The sequence below is a fragment of the Dendronephthya gigantea genome, unplaced genomic scaffold (genome assembly GCF_004324835.1).
Source record: "Dendronephthya gigantea isolate DGI-Jeju-01 unplaced genomic scaffold, DenGig_1.0 000122F, whole genome shotgun sequence".
Taxonomy (NCBI): Eukaryota; Metazoa; Cnidaria; class Anthozoa; order Malacalcyonacea; family Nephtheidae; genus Dendronephthya; species Dendronephthya gigantea.
Genome location: NW_021163132.1, coordinates 213295 through 231022, shown reverse-complemented (window position 1 = coordinate 231022; position 17728 = coordinate 213295). Strand labels below are relative to the sequence as shown.

The following is a 17728-nucleotide window of genomic DNA, read 5'->3' as shown; positions in this document are numbered from 1 at the left end:
ATAGGCTATAGCCTATACCTATATATTATACCATAATAATTGCATAATTTCTATAAATTAGCACACAATTACATAAGAACAGTATTCTTTGCAGCAAGTATTATCCCAGACATAGTCACATAACTTACTTTTAAATATATGGCTTAAATTTTGCCGAAGCATGATGCCGATGGTCAGAAAAGACATGCATTTAAATAGCGTTGTAAAATGCGAATGTGTTCTTCTAATTGAAAAGTGTACCTGAAATTAATGTACAATCATGATTGTTTAATACAATTTTCGTGAGTCTTGAAACCTTATCATGTCAGGTCTTGCCGACGTTTACGATCATTAAGAACAGGGGTTCAAGACTCTAGGGTAAAATCTAAAAAATTTCTCTCTTCGCGCCAGTTAAAGTAACACCTCGTGATTCTAGACTCCTCGTCTCCTCGCAAGCCCGGCTCTTTTACCTACTATGCTCCACGGCCCCAAAAAAAATTCTAAAAAAAAATTCACGGCCCCCAAAACCGGGCGTAACCTTCGACGCCTATGTTTCTTACGGTTCTTAAAAACAGACAAAATGTTCTCAAAAACAAAGAAGATTATCAAAGAAATTTTGACTTTGACATATTATTTATTGTATTCTAGCAAAAGTTAATCTGACTCAGAATCAGAGGCAGCCTGGCTGAGTTTTTCGCTATGCTTTCGTTGTCTTTCAGACGCCAGTTCAAATGGCGGAGCTTTGAAATGCATTGGAGCAATTACTGCATTTGTCGTTACTTCTTTTTTAAGAAATTTGAATGTATAATAGCCCTCCATAGTTCCTGTTGGTGTCGTAAAACTGGTACAACTGACGTAGTCGTGTCTTGCACCTGGTACCATTGTCGGAAATTTACCAACCACAGCTTCACCATGTACTTCTTCTTTTTCACCATTTCCATCTGTGATGTACCAATGACGTGTCTGAAGTTTACAACTGCCTTCCTGGAAAACAAGATTTTCTCAATTTTAGTCAGCATAGCAGGAGGACAAGAATGCCCAATTAATAAGCCTAGACTGCTGTGTGTATTTGATTTCCATTAACCAGCTCTGAGAATACTAGTTAAAAATGCTTGACTAACCTTTGGGTATGACAGATCCATTGAGATTGTTATTCTATATGTGAAGAAGAAACGTGGTGGATGAACAGAACTCAATTCTGGCAAGAAACACGTTGCTGCTTTCACTGTAATGCCATTATCACCAGTGTGGGTTGATGCTGAATTGAAAGGATATATTTCACCCCTGATCACTGGATAATGTTCTTTAACCAAACTTTCTGCATAAGATGTGAACCATTGTGTAAAATTATCTGCCATTAGAAAGCAGTGCAATCTACCACCACCACTGAGATTGGCAGTAGAATTATCTAGGGAAGGCCAGAATATCCGACCATGTTTATGACCAGCTTCTTCTGTAATAGCCATGTAATGTCCACATGTGTTTATTGTACATAATGTGATGGGTATACATCCACGAATCCCTCCTTGCATATGTGCCAGACTAAGTGTTGAGGCTTTTACATTGAGTATTGCTTCTTTTTTAGAATGGTTAGCAATACTTGTTGATCCTAACACACCTGGACGGTTCATATGTTTCTGACCATTGTGTATTCGCAGAAAACAACGATAGTCATCTGGTAAACAAACACCTAGGAACAAAGAAATGTCAAAAAGGTGTTTAAATTGTTGGTTAAATTCATTCTGTTACAACCCATTGACAACAAAAATGTCCAAGTAGCAAATTATTGAGAACATATACAAAATAAATCAGCATTATTTCTGAGCTCCTCACACCCCTTCTGGGTAGTACTTTCCCTATAGCAGATGATACTCCCCAATATTTCATTCATTATAACAGCATTGAGATATTTATTTTGTCATGCTTCTTAAAAAATCAGGGCGTTATGTCAAAAGAAAAACCCCCAATAACATCACACTTTCTAACTGTGTTAATGTTACTCCATCATTCGCTAACAAAGACATACAGTAGAGTTAAACCAGCTGGCCTCAATGTACCTGCCCCAAGATTCTGTATCTCAGCCTGATTCAAATCATCTTCTGAAGCACCTTCACTCAGCCCATGTAATAAAGTTGGGCAATATTCCTCTGTGTATTTCTCGATTAGATCCCAGGCTCTTCTAATGTTGCTATAACATTTTTCATACCGACCCCAGTTGATGTACATCTCAGTGTAACATTTCTTCCAGTTTTCATCTTTATCTTTAAAAATTCTCCATACTTTTTGACATAATGACTTCCATAATGATGGACTGACTGCTGCAGCATAAAATGTCTTTGATACTTTACAACATGAGATCAGGTCTTGCCTTGTTGCAAGATATGAGAATATTTCAATTAACAATTCAAGAGGGAGTGTATCTAACTGCAGCTGTAAAACGTCTTGGTGTTGTCCATCACCTTCATTTGATGCACGATTAGCTGCAGCCATTACCTGCCAGAATAATATCTGTTGGATACTAAGGAAGATTGCAGTGATTTCAGTTGATCAACTTCTTTCTTTCTGCTTCGGAATACCATTGATAAATTGCCATGAATATTATATTTTTACTTTATACGCAATCGATCTGTTAGTATAGTCCAATAGGTAAGGAATGTGGTCTATTTCGTTCGAAATATTCTGAACAGTTTTAACTTTCTTATACAAATTTTCTATATTCACCCCGTCCAGAACTATTCTTGACATCTTATCCTATCCTTTAATCTAAGCCGGAACGGGGGGGAGTGCGACATGATCAAAGGTCATCAGAGAGTCAGAGTTCGCTCAGACGAGAAGCCACAGACCACAATTATTTTATTTGACTATTAAGTCTATTAAAATTATCAATTTTATTTTAATAATCAATATAAAAAGAATCCTGAAGAAATATTTGGACCACTAGTCATTCGTATCTTTGTTGCACGGCAATGTAACTTACAAAGATGAGAATTTTCCCTACTTTGTGTCTTTGTACGTTGTATGTACCGAATATGAGTGGCTCTATGTAGCTGGTTCTATCAACATTCAAATTGTTTGAGCTGATCTTTTGCTTTTTTTGAGAGAAAGGAACAAAAATCGTCGGCCTTTTGTTCTGATAACCTCTGTTTTAGGTGAGTAAAATGATTACAAGTTCATAAACAATAAAATGTATTTATTGCCATATTCTCGGAATGGTGTTTAAAAGCTGACGTGTTCGAATTAGAACAGTGGCACAGATGATAGCTGGGTTTTATTTACAATCTAATTTGCAATCTCCGCCTAACCTTAAATAAAGTCTTTAGGAATGATCAAATTAGGTAGTCATTTCTGGAAGAAAACATGTAGTTATATTGTGTATTACAGTATATATCAGTTACATAACGCCACGTCAGAAATAGAAAATGAAGGGGGGGGTGTTCATCCAAGCCATCATCAACAATGAACAATAATCATGCTGACATTTGAGCTGCTCAAATTTTAGGTTTACATTCCAATTAGAAACTGTGCTAATGACAATGGTTAAAACTTTCACAGTCAATTATCCATTAAATATTTAATTAAGTCTTAATAACTTTAATTGTCTATGATGCTAATAGCCAAATTTTATTCTTATGTTTGTAGTTACTCCTAAATCCAAACAAATTCTTAAATTATTCAGTTTCTCAACATAAACAGTGAGCCAGGTTAAAGTTAGGTATATATAGGTACAAATCCTGAAACTGTTTTTTATTTTATTCATTTTGATTCATGTTTTTTCCAGAAATCATTGAATTCTGAATATGACGTTAAAGAATATTTACCGTGCTCAAACAAACCGTTTCAACTTGAGTGATGATGTTAGTACCAGTGAAGATGATGGTGGTGAATCAGGATCGAATGAGGTTATAGTTGCATGTAGTCATGATGAACCATTAATACCACCACGTCAAAAACATAAAATGTATCATGTTCGTGGGAAGATAAAAACAAAATCTGGAAACTTCACATGGATTGTGTGTTTTATTTTAACTATTGTGTGTGTTGTTGGAGTGTTGTTAATTCTGGTTGATCAGATCCTTGGGCAAGCTCATTCTGGTCAGAACAAAGTAAATACTGACCATAAAATGGCTTCAGTAAGAAGCAATAACAGTCATTCAAATGTCAAGCCTTGTAGTTCTTTTACTTCAAAAGAAATATGGCATCACATTATTCCAAAATTAATGACAGAAACAGCAATTAGACAAAATGATGTCAACCAAGACAATGTTCCCGATATCTTGATTGGATTTATGACAGTGTTAGATGGGTATTTTGTTGGTGGTCTTCCAAGGAAAGCTTGTGATATTTATTTTAATGGATCATTTCCATGCTTTGGTGGAATTTTAGCCCTAGATGGCCGCACAGGTCAAGAGTTGTGGCGTCATTATACAATACATGAAGTATTTGCTGTCAACTGTAATGCAGACCTTGATTCTGATGATGTTCGTGATTGTTTAATTTCTGGACGAGTTGGAGTGTTTGAGGCAATCAGTGCTCGGCATGGTACATTGTTATGGAGGTTTGGTAAGGATGACCCGGGATATGAAGAGATAATGGGAATATACACGCCTCAGTTTGTACGAGATCTTGACGGAGATGGTGTCCTAGATATACTTGCAACTCATGGTGGTGATCCACTCAGGTATGTTGTTTTTGAACTATTTTAATACCTTGATTATCCCATATGAGCTCACAATGCCTTCAGATGTGTCCTGCAGGTAGTATTTTGCTTTGCCAGGAAAATAATGCTGAAACTTTAACTGAACTACTTTACCACAACATTTGCTATGAAATGCAACAATTTTTTAACACATCCAACATCACCATATCTTAGCATGAGAAGAGAGTTTGGCAAAACTGTTGCAAAAAATTTGTCAGATTTTATTTACACAAGCATGTTCTTCTGACTTTATAATTTTCTAACTTTTTCTTCTATGTATATAGTGAGCCAAACAGTAAGAAAAGATTGGTTGGGAAATTATTTTTATTTTCTGGCAAGACAGGCAACATCTTGAAATGGCAAAATGTTCCAGACAAGCACGAGACATATTTCTCTCCTGTTGTCTATTCATTATTGAATGGAACTGACATTGCACTCTTTGGAACAGGTGGTGAAACCCACCCAGGTTCATTGTGGGCTATTGATGTCATTGAACTGTACCATGGAAATATTAATCGTGCCGTGGTAGTTTACTCTGATAACTACAAAGGTTTGGTCTATTATGATGTAGAGAGAGAGTTAATTCAATTTAATAGGTTGTCTTAAACATACTGTCATGATCAAGCAATAAGCCCACCTTATTTTGTATTTTAGGAATAATGGTTCCACCAGTTTTAGCAGACATAAATAAGGATGGGACAGTTGATATAATAATGGCTATGTTTAATGCCACTGTTGTTGCTTTTGATGGAGAAACGTTTAAGAAAATTTGGCAACATTCTTTTCCTGGTAGTGAAACATATAGGTGAAGATTCTATAATTCTCCCCTGCTGTGTCTTGTGCAGTATTTATTTTTACATTTCTTATTTAAAAGCTATGGTTTGCATGATATATTATTAAGGACGTTTTTAACGCTCTCGCATCACTTTAGCCTCGTGACTCGTGTGAATTTTCTGCTTCTCTTTCAGCACACCGGCAGCTGGTTATTTTAATGATGACGACACTCCTGATTTCTTTGTTCGTTATAATCGCGGAAAAGGTTTTCCGTTGTACTACTATTCTGAGGTGAGTTGTTCACATCACATCCCAAGCTATTTTAAAGACACTTATCTGATATACAAAACTGTTGTTTTAAAAAAACAACGTTAGGTGGCTGTACTTGATGGTAGAACTGGCAAACCATTGACACAACCATACTTCAAGAGTTCCGTAATGTCCAATGCGTCACCGCTAACCATAAGTATGACAGGCGATGGTAATGACGCGTTCGTCTTCTGGATTGCGGACTGTGTTGGAAATGAAGGAAAGGGAGACTGGTTCGACTTTGTGGAAGGAACAAATGTCCATGAACAAAGCAGAGCTGATACCTGTAAATTAAGATATAACACAAAGAGTTTTAGTCGATTGTCCGTCATGAACAAGCGCACTGGCTTTCCCGGACATACAATTTATGACTCCTGTGAGTAGTTCAGTAGTTCTTTCTTCCCGCCAGTCCTGACTCCTTTACTTAAATATCTTGCCCTCAAAAACTAATAATAAATAGATCTTTTATATAACGCGCGTAAGTGTATTAAACATCAGACTTTCCGCGGTTACCCTGAAATCTTGGGTTTCATGTGACGTCGTAACTCCAGTGGGGTCATCTCGAAATTGAGACACAATAAATTGGGGTTAGTTAATTGTTCACTTTATGCTTTGCACTTCGTAGCAAACATACGCAATTTCGTATCATTGACACACTCCTGTTTAGCATAAGGGTCGAAGGAATTAAGGTTGACCCCCACTCAAATCACTATGAAAACAATACGTAAAACCCACCAAAACGAGAAGAAAGGCTTATTAAAAACTCATTTTAAATTGATGCAGTACGTGATATTTGTATAAATATGTAAAAATATTCACATTTTCCTTTTAGTGGAGAATGAATGGTTAGAACATGGTTTATCCCAGCACAAGAAAAATATCAGAAAACGAAAGAGACGCCATGTTGGGCCTCCAGATCACGGTGGATTTCAAAGACTTATTCAAACTGGAAGAATCAGTGCAGCGTTTTCTAACAACCAATCAGAAACCCCTAAAGGAATCGACGTCATGATGGTGACGTATTGGATGTATCCTGCTAAAGTGAGGATTATTACTGACAAAGAGAAAGAATGTATTGAACACTATCGAAATCTGAGTAGACAAGGTAATGAAATTCCAATATTTTCATGGGCTCTTTGAGATTACCATTACCACATAACTAACTGTCCTGTTTATACTGAATAAGATGTCAGAAATGAACAGTGTGACTGCGTGGAGAACGGTGTGAAGCGTATTCAAGCATGGCATATTCAGTTATCAAAAGAGGCCGTTTATTCTTGACCATCTTTCCAATTTTGAAAATTTTATTTTTCAGGAAAATTTGATAATGCAGTCAATATCACAAAAAATATGAACGAAGGAAACTACGACGAAGGTGACGCTGCCACAAACTTATGTCTAAAGAAAAAACAAGATCAGGAAACATTCTACATCAGCCAAAAGAACTATGATTTTAACTCATTGAGATTTGGTAATCTTACTGTGTATAGGTTTAGGTTAGAATGCCAATGTGATCCTTCAGAAACATGCAGTGATTTTCTTCCCATTGATAAACAAGGTTGGGGAGGATATATGGGTACATTAGGTAATTCTTACTTTATCCCTAGATATAAGTGATATCTATCCATCGCCCTATCAAAATACCTCTGATTTCAATCATGCACCTGTGAATAGCATACGCACTAGTAATATTCCTTGAATTAACCACGCAATTATATGAAATAAACACTCAAGCATAAAGATTCGTGTGGTAGAGTCTACTGTGAGGCTATCATGTTTTCTCACTAAGAAGTCAAATTATGACGACCGCCGACAATAAATCGAACGTGCGCGACTGCGCGTATCCCACTCAGTGATCCAACTGATTCACTGCAATCGCCATGCTAACTGCAGGGAGTGTAGTTATTTAAGTGTAAAAATGTGTTGGTATTTATGGTTTGGGGATCGCGTTCATTCTCTCCCTCACATTTTGCCCTCATCATAGTCGATAAAGCGCAAAAAATACAGCCTGGCTTGATATCGTCCGACGGTGTAAACGAAGATGAACAACAAACAGTCGGAACAAACCCGTCCCCAGGCCAGGGACTTCTGAAAGATTCCAGGATAATTCTGCAGTCTAATTTTCCTAATGAGCCGTGATAAAATAAGTTGAGATAATATATTTAAGAAAAATAAATTTTCATAGCAGACTGCAAGAAGAAATTGTAATTTGTAAATTATTTTCCTTCAAATTATTTTTTTCCTTCAATCATTATAATATGGTAACCAAATTTTGTTTTTATTGGTGGATCAGTGTACACAGGTTTTGCTGTTGTGCTTGCTTCTAAACCAAATGCAGCGTCTTGAAAAGGACCAACCTAAAGAAGTGAATAAAATGAACTATTACTAACTGCATAACTCTTCCATTTTGGGAATAGCGCATCAAGCCAGAGTAGAATTGATTGGTAAATACAAAAAACTTACCATAGAGCCTCTTGTCATCCAGCCTAAATCACCCTAAAACATTTCACCACTTATCAGGCACAAAAAAATATTTTCGGGATGTTCAATGAATGGGATAAGGGAACCTATTTCAGTATTTCTTGTTGGTAGACTTAATATTAGTTGGCAAAAATCTTTTTTTTCAGAAGTGAAATAAACAGTTGTTAGACAGAATAAATAACGATATACCCCTTGTCTTGCTTTATCTTCGCTGTATGTTCTTGCAACATCATCAAATTTCTGCCCTTCTTTTATTTTACCCATTGCTTCCATGACCTTTGAATGTTTTTCGCACAAAATATGTCTCACCTACAATATATATTAGTATTTCATAAATCGCTCATTGCTAACCTCAGAATCATAAGTTCAGAACGGAGGATTAAACAACGAATTATCGTTTTGATCCATAAAACATGGTCTCAGGCCTCGCATTTTATTTAGTTTTTTAGCCTTAATTCCTGTGTAGAACTTTCTCGTGTTGAATAAGCTTTAATTCGAAATATGCGGCAAAAACCTGAGCTAATGGAATAGACTCAACTCTCAAGTACAGCCTCAAACCTTTGCTCAAAACCTTTCTTTATCGAATAGCATTTCAAATCAGATTTATGAATTACGTGCACTGTTTAAAATTAAGGGATTGATTTATAAGAAGATCAAGCGCAATCCATCACGTTCACAGAGAGACGGATGTACGTACGGGAAGACGAATAACAAAACAAAGAAAATAACTTTCTATTCTCGTCTTGCAAAGAACGTCAATTAGTTTTTACTGCAACTGAGCATTCTTGTCATTTGTCAAACGTTCAGTTCCCGTTTTTTTTTGGGTTTCATAATTTCATGATGCATTCTGACGATCTTTTCAGTAGGTTATAAGCAGTTTGAATCATCCCAGCGAGAATAGTTCTCCTTGTTAATGTGTCCTCAGCTGGTCTTAAGAATAAAGAATATTATTGCTTTTAATGCTCTTTGTCGTTAATCTTTCTTATGATTCTGATTTAAAATTGTTTTCATCATCAAGAGTTAAGTATGACGTCAAACTGTTTGCACCATGCATAATTTCAGTATGCAGTGATAAAAGTAAAATATGTTCTTTCCAATGCTGTTATGGTTTCTAGGTCTCTGCATCATGGATACTCAGACTGTGTGTAAAGCATAACTATCTTTATAGAGACCTTAACTGAAGTTCCTCCTTTCTTTGTTTTTCCCCCTGAAGCTTGCTCTCCATCATTTTCTATAAAATATCTATAATTTTAAAATGTGCACAATTTCTGTCTATATAGCCAAAGTAGTTTATGCATGGTTGGGAACCATGTCTGTCACTTAATTTCCCTAATCACTCATCACAATCACATATTTTTACCTTTGGGTCCCTTGTCTGGTTTCTTTCCCTTTTTGGGAGGCATTGTCTAAAATAGAAATTCTTACAAGAAATCAGAAAAACAAAAGCTAGGGAGGAAATGAATATTGGATAGCTAGAGATGGCTGGATTGATATTATATCAATATTTCAGACATTAGGGAAAGGTCTCTACGGAAAAACATCTAATGGATGACAATGAATGTGTGATAGGCACTGTGGAATGGGGTAATGAAATTTAGCCCAAGACACTACAGTATATGTTTTACACTAAGACTCGACATCACTACATGACATCAAGGAAAATGAAAGAATTTACAATCATAGGCCCATATATGGTGTAATGGCTTAACAGTTTTGTATGCCTGGCAGCTAGGGGAATCAGGTGTGGCTATGATAAGATGCTTCTCAGTTATTGGAGGATAGTCAAACACAATAAAATGAAAGCAAAATAATGATAGAGAGACCAGGGATAGTTTCATTTTTTGTGGAGTGCAGGCGAGCTGATCAATCACCAAGTGGGGTGGGGTGTACAAGCAAGCGTGATCACCAGTAACGAATTTAAAATATCTTTAAATTTTTATGGAGTTTACATCGTGTATAATTTTATAGAGAGGTGAGAGGTGGCACACCTTTATAAAAAAGGGGCATCACTTATGGATTATTTATAATTCTATTCGCACTTCCACAAAACTCAAAATAAAATATCGACATATAACGTTACTGTCTGAAGAGTGAAGAAATTTCTATAATTGCTATAATTTCAATAAAAGACTGACTCACCAATCTGATCAGAGATAATCTGATCGCTCAGTCACTTTTATAGAAATTTTCTATTTTTCAATGACGCGCGCTAACTGGTAGTGTTTCACAAACACAAAACCTCTGACATGATAAGACCACAGGCTCAACAACAAAATGGAGTTTGGACCTGAACCACCAAAACATTTGAGAAAAACACACAATAATCAAACACAACCTGCAACACTGAACGTCAAATATGATGATAATATAAATAGTGACTCTGAGTTCGTATATGGTCCAGCGTTACCGCCGGATTTAGTAGGAAATGTCCGAAATAATGAATCTGTTGTTCCTCTTTCGGACACAATATTAAAAAAAGATGATGATAATGATGATGATGATAATGATAATGATGATAATGACGATGATAGGCTATTTGGTCCAGCATTGCCTCCTAGGTTTAATCAAAATTCAGCAGGTATTATTGGACCATGCAGACCTCATGTTTCATATGAAGATAACACACTGTCAGGTAAAGACATGTGTATTGTGCAGTAGACCCTTGCAAGTAGTTGCACCTGACGGCTGATGTCAGAGTAGACCTGGGGGACAAATTGATTTGGCAAATAAGATATTGTAAAATACAGATATATTAACTAGTGAAGAAACCTTTCTTCCTTACTATTGCTTTTGTTAGCCATATGAACCTTTAGTACTCACTAGATGATGGCAGTGCAAATGGGCAATGGGGTTATAGACAAGACAAATATTCTTTTTATATAGTGACAACTCTTATATGCCCCTTACCCTATAATTTCTTTTATCAAGAAAGACAAACCAGCTTAGAAGATGACGACGATCAGGAGACTATTACCATTGGACCAAAGTTGCCTACACAAAATGTAATTGTTATAAAACTTAGTGTCAGTTAATTAAGTTTTCAATATTTTATGAGGTCTGAAATCATATAAATTTCATGATTTTTCCTGTAACCTTGTCATTATGAGTTACAAATGTTATAGTCTTGTTTTCAAAAAGTTGCCTTTTCCAAATAACATAAAAAGGCACATATATAACATATTCACATATTGTCTGTATAATATAATGACCAGCAGAGTGACAAGACTACAAATATTGACTAGCATAGTAACCAAATGCATTATAACAGTAAACAGTTGTGATATTTTTTTGGCCAATTTAGGAGGAAGATGAATACATAAAGAGGTGTAAAGAAGAAATAGAATCTCGTGCTAAAATTAAAAAAGATGAACTTTCTGATAACAAGGTATAACAAATATTTGTGAGATGGTATATGCCATTGTTTTTGACCAATAACTGCTGTGGAAATCATTAAGAAAAAAAATCAAAAAAATCTTAACAATCTTAATAAATCTTTATAACTTAAATCATCAGTTAATTTGTTTGAGCACCAGGTGTATTTGTTATATACAGAACTTTCTGTCTGTTAGCCCAGATCTTTTATCATTAATTTTTAAAAACTCTTTTGCATCACTTTTCATAACAGTTTACAGTTTGCATCTGTTTGCTTAGTTGCTCTTTAATTGTTAGTTAGTTCAAGTTAACTCATTCACAAGAACACAACTAGACTTATCATTGAATTGCAGATCATGTACTGTTTAGTTATTTGTTTTACGATTAATGATGGCTACAGCAGAACATTCCCACAATACTTCAAGATTGCATTTCTTTAAGTAGTGATGTGAAAATTTTAAACCTTGCCCTTCTAGAAGCCCAAGAGGCCAGGATGCTGAAAGCTTTGGATGAAAGCTTTACAATCTTCTATTAATAGGGTACAAGAAGTAAGAAGGTTGAGAGAGAAGAATGGATGACAGAACTACCCCCAGAACTAGGAAAAAATTTTGGTATAATTTTATTTTACCTCAACTACTTTTACTTTGGTATATATTTTACTTCAAGCTTTTGTTATGGTGTGAAATATTTAATTTGTGTAAAGCATATAATTTGTATACAAACCATGTACATATAGATTTTACAAAATATGCTATGTATGTATATGTCAACATATATTTGAATCTTTTAATATGACAGGCCTTGGTCCAAGAACGTTTCGAAGTAAAGAAGTAAATCTTGGTGACAGATCAGTTTGGACAGATACTCCTTCACAAAGGGAAAAGAAAAAGGAGGCACGATCTCACATTTTTGTTCATCTGAGTAAACTAAAGACACCTCCATCTCTCACATTTGTCTGCTGTTAATATTAAACGTTTTCCGATATAAACTAACGAGTATGATACAATACTGATTAGATTTATTTTGAAATGTTATATTTTCAGTCGTCTTCTAAACCACCAGAACAACGTGAAAAGACAAAAAAAGAAGTTGATATGGAAAAATACGTTGATGAGCATAACGTAAGTACACTATATATATAACATCGAATTTGAACGTGGTGTGAAAGGCTCGCAAAAATTGTGCGGACGTGAAGGAACTTGTTATCATGTACGTATCATACATTTTTTCGTGTTTATTTAGAAACGATATCGTTCAGAATCGTTATTGGACCTTCATCAAGATGTTCAAAGGAAAAAAAAGGTATGCCTACAAAGGTCAAGTATTTTCCAGGATTCTAATGCGAAATTCGAAAGACTAGTTCCTCCTTGTTAAAGATACGGGTGTATATTATACTTGACAAGGTTAACTAGTCAATGCAAAGGTATAAAACAGACTGGAAGTTAAAAAAGTGGTTATAAGCCTATAACAAGTATAAGGTAAAAAATACCGGGATATGATATCTTCAATCTTGGCACAATATATAAGGTGTAATATACCGGAATATGGCAGCTCTATTCTATCATTATTGCATGGTATCATTATTGTATTGTAATGGTTTTCCGTGCTGTTAATATTTCTAGAAAGCAGACGGTACTCAGTCAGAAAGAAGACCGTTTGACCGTGATACTGATCTGGGTTTTAGACAATTGGATGCTAAAAAACGAAAGTCTCTAATAAAACAATCAACACATTTAAATTCTAAGTTTCAAAACTCGAAACATGGACCTACGTATTTGTAAATACGTCAAACAATCTCAACTGCCAATATTGTAACTGAAGAATGTTGAATACAAATAAGTGTTGCTCAGTCAAGAACGGACGAACAAGGCAAGCAACTGAGGCAAGGGCAATTAGGCATGCAACTGAGGCAAGGGCTACAGCATACAAACAGACTTGATAAAATATTTTTATTCTTAATGTACATAGTATTATTATATTATTCAGTTCCGATACTTATACCGATTTAATTTTTAAGTTTTGTCTTTTCGAAACTTTAAACATCAAACTTTGTGAGTGCAAAGCATGACGGTGTATTACCTGTTAGTCCCTACTTTGAAGCTAGCTTACAAGAAAGTGTATTCACCTCACCTTATACCTCACGGCCTCACCTTATTTTATGACGTAGGGGAGTTTAGGGCCCTCTAGGTGAAATTAGGTTTCCCAATGACCAATCAGAGTGGCAGCTTTGCTATGGGCACAGAGGAACCAGGAAGGTATCGGGTAGGCGGGCACCAGCTAATTAGCCCATAATAGTTAGCCCAACAGTATACTGTATATATATAGTATGATGTCATTATCAATATGGCTTCTGGGTTATTGTCGTCCAAAAGTAGATGTGGTTTTGATTCAGACTGGAACGACGTTTCTGCCTCAATTGATTTATTTCTTGTGGAGCATGAACGAAAATTGGACGAAGGACGACTAAGGTTTATAACAAAAAGTCATTGGATATCTGATAAAGAAAGAAAACAATGTGCAAATAAATTGTGCAAGGTAAATTTTTCACTGACGGAGAGGAAACATCATTGTCGCAGGTAAATTATCCGCCAGGAAATGCGGTTATCGTGAGAGGAAAATGTTGATGAAGTGTAAAAAAAGTTGAGTTTAGAATATGTGCACAAACAAGCAACACTAGTCCTCTATGCATTTTTATAATACTCCTCGTATCGATCTGTATGGCGTTTAATTTGGATAAAATAATGGGGCAGTTCATAGTTTCATAGTTTCATACCCTCTTTTAAATGCAGTGATTCCATGGTATCAATTGTAATTTGAAAACCAAAATATGTATGCACATTAACATTGCCAATGGGGATGGTTTGGAGATAAAAAGCAATCATAAATTTTGCTTCACAATCCTAATGTAATATTGTTTACATCATTCTACTAGGACATGTCTTCCTGCATGACATATGTCTTGCAATTGTCATATTAAATTGTCTGAGACCAGAACTTTGGTGTACTTACATATATTGTCATGGTCATAAAAAGACCAAAATATAAATTATTATATTTTAATATAGTACAAATATTAGTACATTATTTCAATATAGTACAAATTAGACCTGCATGACAGTAGGTTTTTTAATAGTACATTAGCAGCTTAAAGGTTAAATATTTCAACACCTCATCTTAAAAATAAATTGGTATTTACTTTATGTTACCCCTATTATAGTGTATCAAATACTCTATTATAGCATATTATACTTATTCCTTCTTAGGCTTCCTTAAGCATACCTCCTTAGCCTTCTTGAGACTTCCTTAGGCCACCTTGGCCCTCCTTAGACTTTCTTAAATAACCCTCCATAGATTTCTTTAGACCTCCATAACCTTCCTTAATTCTCCTTAGATTTTCTTGGACCACCTTAGCCCTCCTTAGACCTTCTTAGACCTCCTTAGACCTCCTTAGGCCCCCTTAGATATCTCTTACACGCCAGCCCTCAACCTCCTTAGGCTCCCAACTCTCCCTAAACCAACTTAAATTGCCATAGATCTCCTTAGCGATCCTTAGACCTCCTTAAGTCTCCTTAGACCCACATAGACTTCTTTAGCCCTCTTTAGTCGTTATTAGCCCTCTTAGACCAGCTTAGTCCTCTTAGACCATCTTAGGCCTCCCTTAGGCATCATAAGCCCTTCTTAGATCTCCTTACATCTTCTTAGACTTTCTTAGATCCTTAAACCTCCATAGGCCTTTCTACACCATTTTGTATTTTTTTCACACCTCCCTAGGTTTCATTAAGCCTTTGTACATCTCCTTACTCCTCCTCTGGTCCTCTAAAGAGATCTGAGGTAGAATATGCTATAAGTTGTTGTGTCATTTTCTAGATGTGGGGAAATATTTTGTCATAAATGTACGTCGTTCACTCAAAGATTGTCCTTGCTTGCTCAAAGAGATCCTGACGGAATTCTTTACAAGGTAATTGAATGGATTATTAACTCACAGTTCTTAAACTCCTTTATTAAAAACCAGCATTAGGCAAACAATTTTTTTTCTAAAATATAAACTTGTCTATTTGTTGCTTTATAGGTTTGTATTTTGTGCTTCAATAGAGAGGGACAATTGTTTGGTAAGACTCGATCACGTATGAAAGAATTCCAAGAGTCCCGTTCACAAACATTGCAGAAAGGTCGTGACGCAACTGATTTTGTAGATTGTGATATAACCTCGACAATATCTCATAGATTAGCCAGGTTAACATGTAAATATCAAGAACACGTGACTGAGGAAAAACCAAGTATGGTGGATCTTGTGACTGTACCATTGTGGCAAATACCAAAGAATGGCTTGGTAGGTGGTCTTGGTGGCACGTCTGTGCTTTTCTAACATTCTAAAGAAGTTTACTAAGCTTTTAGAACGTGCGTAATCAAGTGACAATGTTATGCCAATAAATACTTTGAAAATATCTTTATCTCCATTACAGAAAAACTTACGATATTGCTACCTTTGTACAAAGAAATTCAACTTTTTACGCCCTGCTCATCATTGCAGGTAAGAGAAAATAATTTCACTGATTACTCTAGTTAGCAATGAAAGGCGGTGAACTTAAAACATTCATATTTACGATACCGTTGAAAGTTCAAAATTATTAACAACTTTTTACATGATGACTTATGCATTGGGATTAGCTGCATCCTTCAGATAAATATCCTGCAAGGATTGTTGCATTGTTTATTTTTCTAAGTATTTAATCGCACTACATATATCGAACGAAAGCAGTCAGTGTTCTATATAAAGTAAATATTTATTGTAAGTTTGAATAAAGTCTTCAGTCAATCGTCGTGAAAACTCCTCCATGTCCTTGTTTGACTGGGTATGAGAGGTGATCATGAAAGATGATCAAACTCCTATGAGAATCTCGTTTGACTGGGATTTACGTCATCATTTTCAGAATTTGTGGCGAAGCTGTATGTCTGGAATGTTCAAGTGAGGAACTTCTGCTGTATTGTGATGCAATCTCAGGTATTTCTTGTTGGGCTATACTTGATGTTGCGGGCTGTCCACCTGAACCTCCTGAAACACGAGAGTGCTTGCGGTTATGTGCGAGTTGTCACAGTCATGCAGTTCATATTCAAGTTCAAAATATGATCAAAGAACGCCAGGATAATGAAGGAACTGTACTCAAGAATGTTCAAAAATATTATGATCAACTCATGAAGTTAAAACTCAAAATCAATGAAGTTTTGACCAAATATCAAGAGTTAGTCAACGCAATTGAACATGAAAGAGATTTGACAAATATTATTCCAAAAGGAGGAAGCACTACCAAAATACTTGCAAAATATAATTCTGATACATCAGACCTTTTCACTCAGTTTGCTATTGACATGCAGGGTTTTAAGAAAGTGAAGCCAAAAACAACCTCCCAGTTACAGCTTGTTTCATCCATCATCAATGCCATGTATGGATATTACTCGAAGAATTTTTACACATTTCGTGATTTACAACGGTCTCTTGAAACTACTCTGGGATACCGAGCATTGGAAAGTGTACAATTTATTGTTGATTATCAGACAATCAATTGTACTTTTCTTGCTTTAAAACAACTTGGTTTAGAATGCCTCGAATTGTCTCAGAAATACAACATTGATTCTCATATGGTGTCGCTACTAGCTCTCTGTGAAGATGTTTGTAAACGTGATTTACAAGAGGCAGTGAAATCGTCTGGTGAAGATTGGAATAAACACGAAGAAAGCACGCGACAATTTGTAAAACTCCAACTCAAAGAGAAGAAATTGCTAATTTGTTTGAAAAAGACAAAGAGTACGGAAATGGAAAAACTGGTATTACAGAAGTGTGATTTATTTCTCCTGAAAGTTGAAAGACAATTGAATGCTAAGGCCAGAGTCAATAAATTTACACGTACGAAGGAATCTTTGCAAACGACAAAAGTTCAAATTGAAGAACTTTCCTCAAAGATGGAAAAATAACGTTTAAATGGGCATGCAGTCATTGAAAATAAACACAAATTTCAAAAAACATCCTAAAATCCAGTGACTTTATTCAATAATGATTCTTATATCCCATTCTTTGACCAAAGCATTGAGGCAAGTGTCATGATATATATGTATACATAT

The 17728-nt window shown here is 35.6% G+C and overlaps 5 protein-coding genes across 6 annotated transcripts; 3 read left to right on the top strand and 2 right to left on the bottom strand.

Annotated features, from left to right (window-relative positions):
- Positions 1-530: 530 nt before the first annotated feature.
- LOC114535674 (F-box only protein 3-like) lies at positions 531-2671 on the bottom strand. The gene is made up of 3 exons (XM_028556970.1): positions 2037-2671; positions 1101-1669; positions 531-963 (listed from the first exon to the last, which is right to left on the bottom strand). The coding sequence occupies exons 1-3, from the start codon at positions 2467-2469 to the stop codon at positions 634-636; spliced, it is 1332 nt and encodes a 443-aa protein (XP_028412771.1). The 5' UTR covers positions 2470-2671; the 3' UTR covers positions 531-633.
- A 125-nt stretch (positions 2672-2796) lies between these two features.
- Positions 2797-7942, top strand: LOC114535670. The gene is made up of 8 exons (XM_028556964.1): positions 2797-3128; positions 3758-4657; positions 4960-5225; positions 5330-5480; positions 5644-5740; positions 5825-6134; positions 6591-6863; positions 7074-7942. Exons 2-8 carry the CDS (start codon positions 3777-3779, stop codon positions 7373-7375), a joined length of 2280 nt encoding a protein of 759 aa, XP_028412765.1. The 5' UTR covers positions 2797-3128; positions 3758-3776; the 3' UTR covers positions 7376-7942.
- A 6-nt stretch (positions 7943-7948) lies between these two features.
- Positions 7949-10465, bottom strand: LOC114535672 (peptidyl-prolyl cis-trans isomerase NIMA-interacting 4-like). Its single transcript, XM_028556968.1, has 6 exons — positions 10379-10465; positions 9600-9645; positions 9412-9470; positions 8429-8548; positions 8222-8254; positions 7949-8115 (listed from the first exon to the last, which is right to left on the bottom strand). Exons 2-6 carry the CDS (start codon positions 9640-9642, stop codon positions 7990-7992), a joined length of 381 nt encoding a protein of 126 aa, XP_028412769.1. The 5' UTR covers positions 9643-9645; positions 10379-10465; the 3' UTR covers positions 7949-7989.
- LOC114535671 (GPALPP motifs-containing protein 1-like) lies at positions 10425-13598 on the top strand. Of its 2 annotated transcripts, none has more exons than XM_028556967.1 (8): positions 10425-10817; positions 11168-11241; positions 11541-11624; positions 12150-12222; positions 12410-12504; positions 12655-12732; positions 12854-12913; positions 13234-13598. In XM_028556967.1, exons 1-8 carry the CDS (start codon positions 10514-10516, stop codon positions 13390-13392), a joined length of 927 nt encoding a protein of 308 aa, XP_028412768.1. In that variant the 5' UTR covers positions 10425-10513; the 3' UTR covers positions 13393-13598. The 2 variants fall into 2 exon arrangements, with proteins under 2 accessions (XP_028412768.1, XP_028412767.1); XM_028556966.1 differs by having other exon boundaries at positions 10425-10871.
- Positions 13599-13948: 350 nt separating this feature from the next.
- LOC114535711 (vacuolar segregation protein PEP7-like) lies at positions 13949-17615 on the top strand. The gene is made up of 5 exons (XM_028557015.1): positions 13949-14187; positions 15479-15569; positions 15681-15941; positions 16075-16142; positions 16543-17615. Exons 1-5 carry the CDS (start codon positions 13955-13957, stop codon positions 17579-17581), a joined length of 1692 nt encoding a protein of 563 aa, XP_028412816.1. The 5' UTR covers positions 13949-13954; the 3' UTR covers positions 17582-17615.
- The last annotated feature ends 113 nt before the right edge of the window (positions 17616-17728 follow it).

Excerpts from the sequence above, each read along its gene's own strand:
- LOC114535674 (XM_028556970.1), bottom strand. The coding sequence starts at position 2,469 with ATGGCTGCAGCTAATCGTGCATCAAATGAAGGTGATGGACAACACCAA. Across the intron at positions 1,670-2,036 it reads GATACAGAATCTTGGGGCAG|GTGTTTGTTTACCAGATGAC; the intron begins GTACATTGAGGC and ends CTTTGTTCCTAG. Across the intron at positions 964-1,100 it reads TGGATCTGTCATACCCAAAG|GAAGGCAGTTGTAAACTTCA; the intron begins GTTAGTCAAGCA and ends CTTGTTTTCCAG.
- LOC114535670 (XM_028556964.1), top strand. The coding sequence starts at position 3,777 with ATGACGTTAAAGAATATTTACCGTGCTCAAACAAACCGTTTCAACTTG. Across the intron at positions 5,481-5,643 it reads CCTGGTAGTGAAACATATAG|CACACCGGCAGCTGGTTATT; the intron begins GTGAAGATTCTA and ends CTTCTCTTTCAG. Across the intron at positions 6,864-7,073 it reads TCGAAATCTGAGTAGACAAG|GAAAATTTGATAATGCAGTC; the intron begins GTAATGAAATTC and ends TTTATTTTTCAG.
- LOC114535672 (XM_028556968.1), bottom strand. The coding sequence starts at position 9,642 with ATGCCTCCCAAAAAGGGAAAGAAACCAGACAAGGGACCCAAAG. Across the intron at positions 9,471-9,599 it reads ACCAGACAAGGGACCCAAAG|AAAATGATGGAGAGCAAGCT; the intron begins GTAAAAATATGT and ends GATATTTTATAG. Across the intron at positions 8,549-9,411 it reads AAGGAGGAACTTCAGTTAAG|GTGAGACATATTTTGTGCGA; the intron begins GTCTCTATAAAG and ends TATATATTGTAG.
- LOC114535671 (XM_028556966.1), top strand. The coding sequence starts at position 10,514 with ATGGAGTTTGGACCTGAACCACCAAAACATTTGAGAAAAACACACAAT. Across the intron at positions 12,223-12,409 it reads AGAACTAGGAAAAAATTTTG|GCCTTGGTCCAAGAACGTTT; the intron begins GTATAATTTTAT and ends TTAATATGACAG. Across the intron at positions 12,733-12,853 it reads AATACGTTGATGAGCATAAC|AAACGATATCGTTCAGAATC; the intron begins GTAAGTACACTA and ends GTGTTTATTTAG.
- LOC114535711 (XM_028557015.1), top strand. The coding sequence starts at position 13,955 with ATGGCTTCTGGGTTATTGTCGTCCAAAAGTAGATGTGGTTTTGATTCA. Across the intron at positions 15,942-16,074 it reads AAATACCAAAGAATGGCTTG|AAAAACTTACGATATTGCTA; the intron begins GTAGGTGGTCTT and ends TCTCCATTACAG. Across the intron at positions 16,143-16,542 it reads CGCCCTGCTCATCATTGCAG|AATTTGTGGCGAAGCTGTAT; the intron begins GTAAGAGAAAAT and ends CATCATTTTCAG.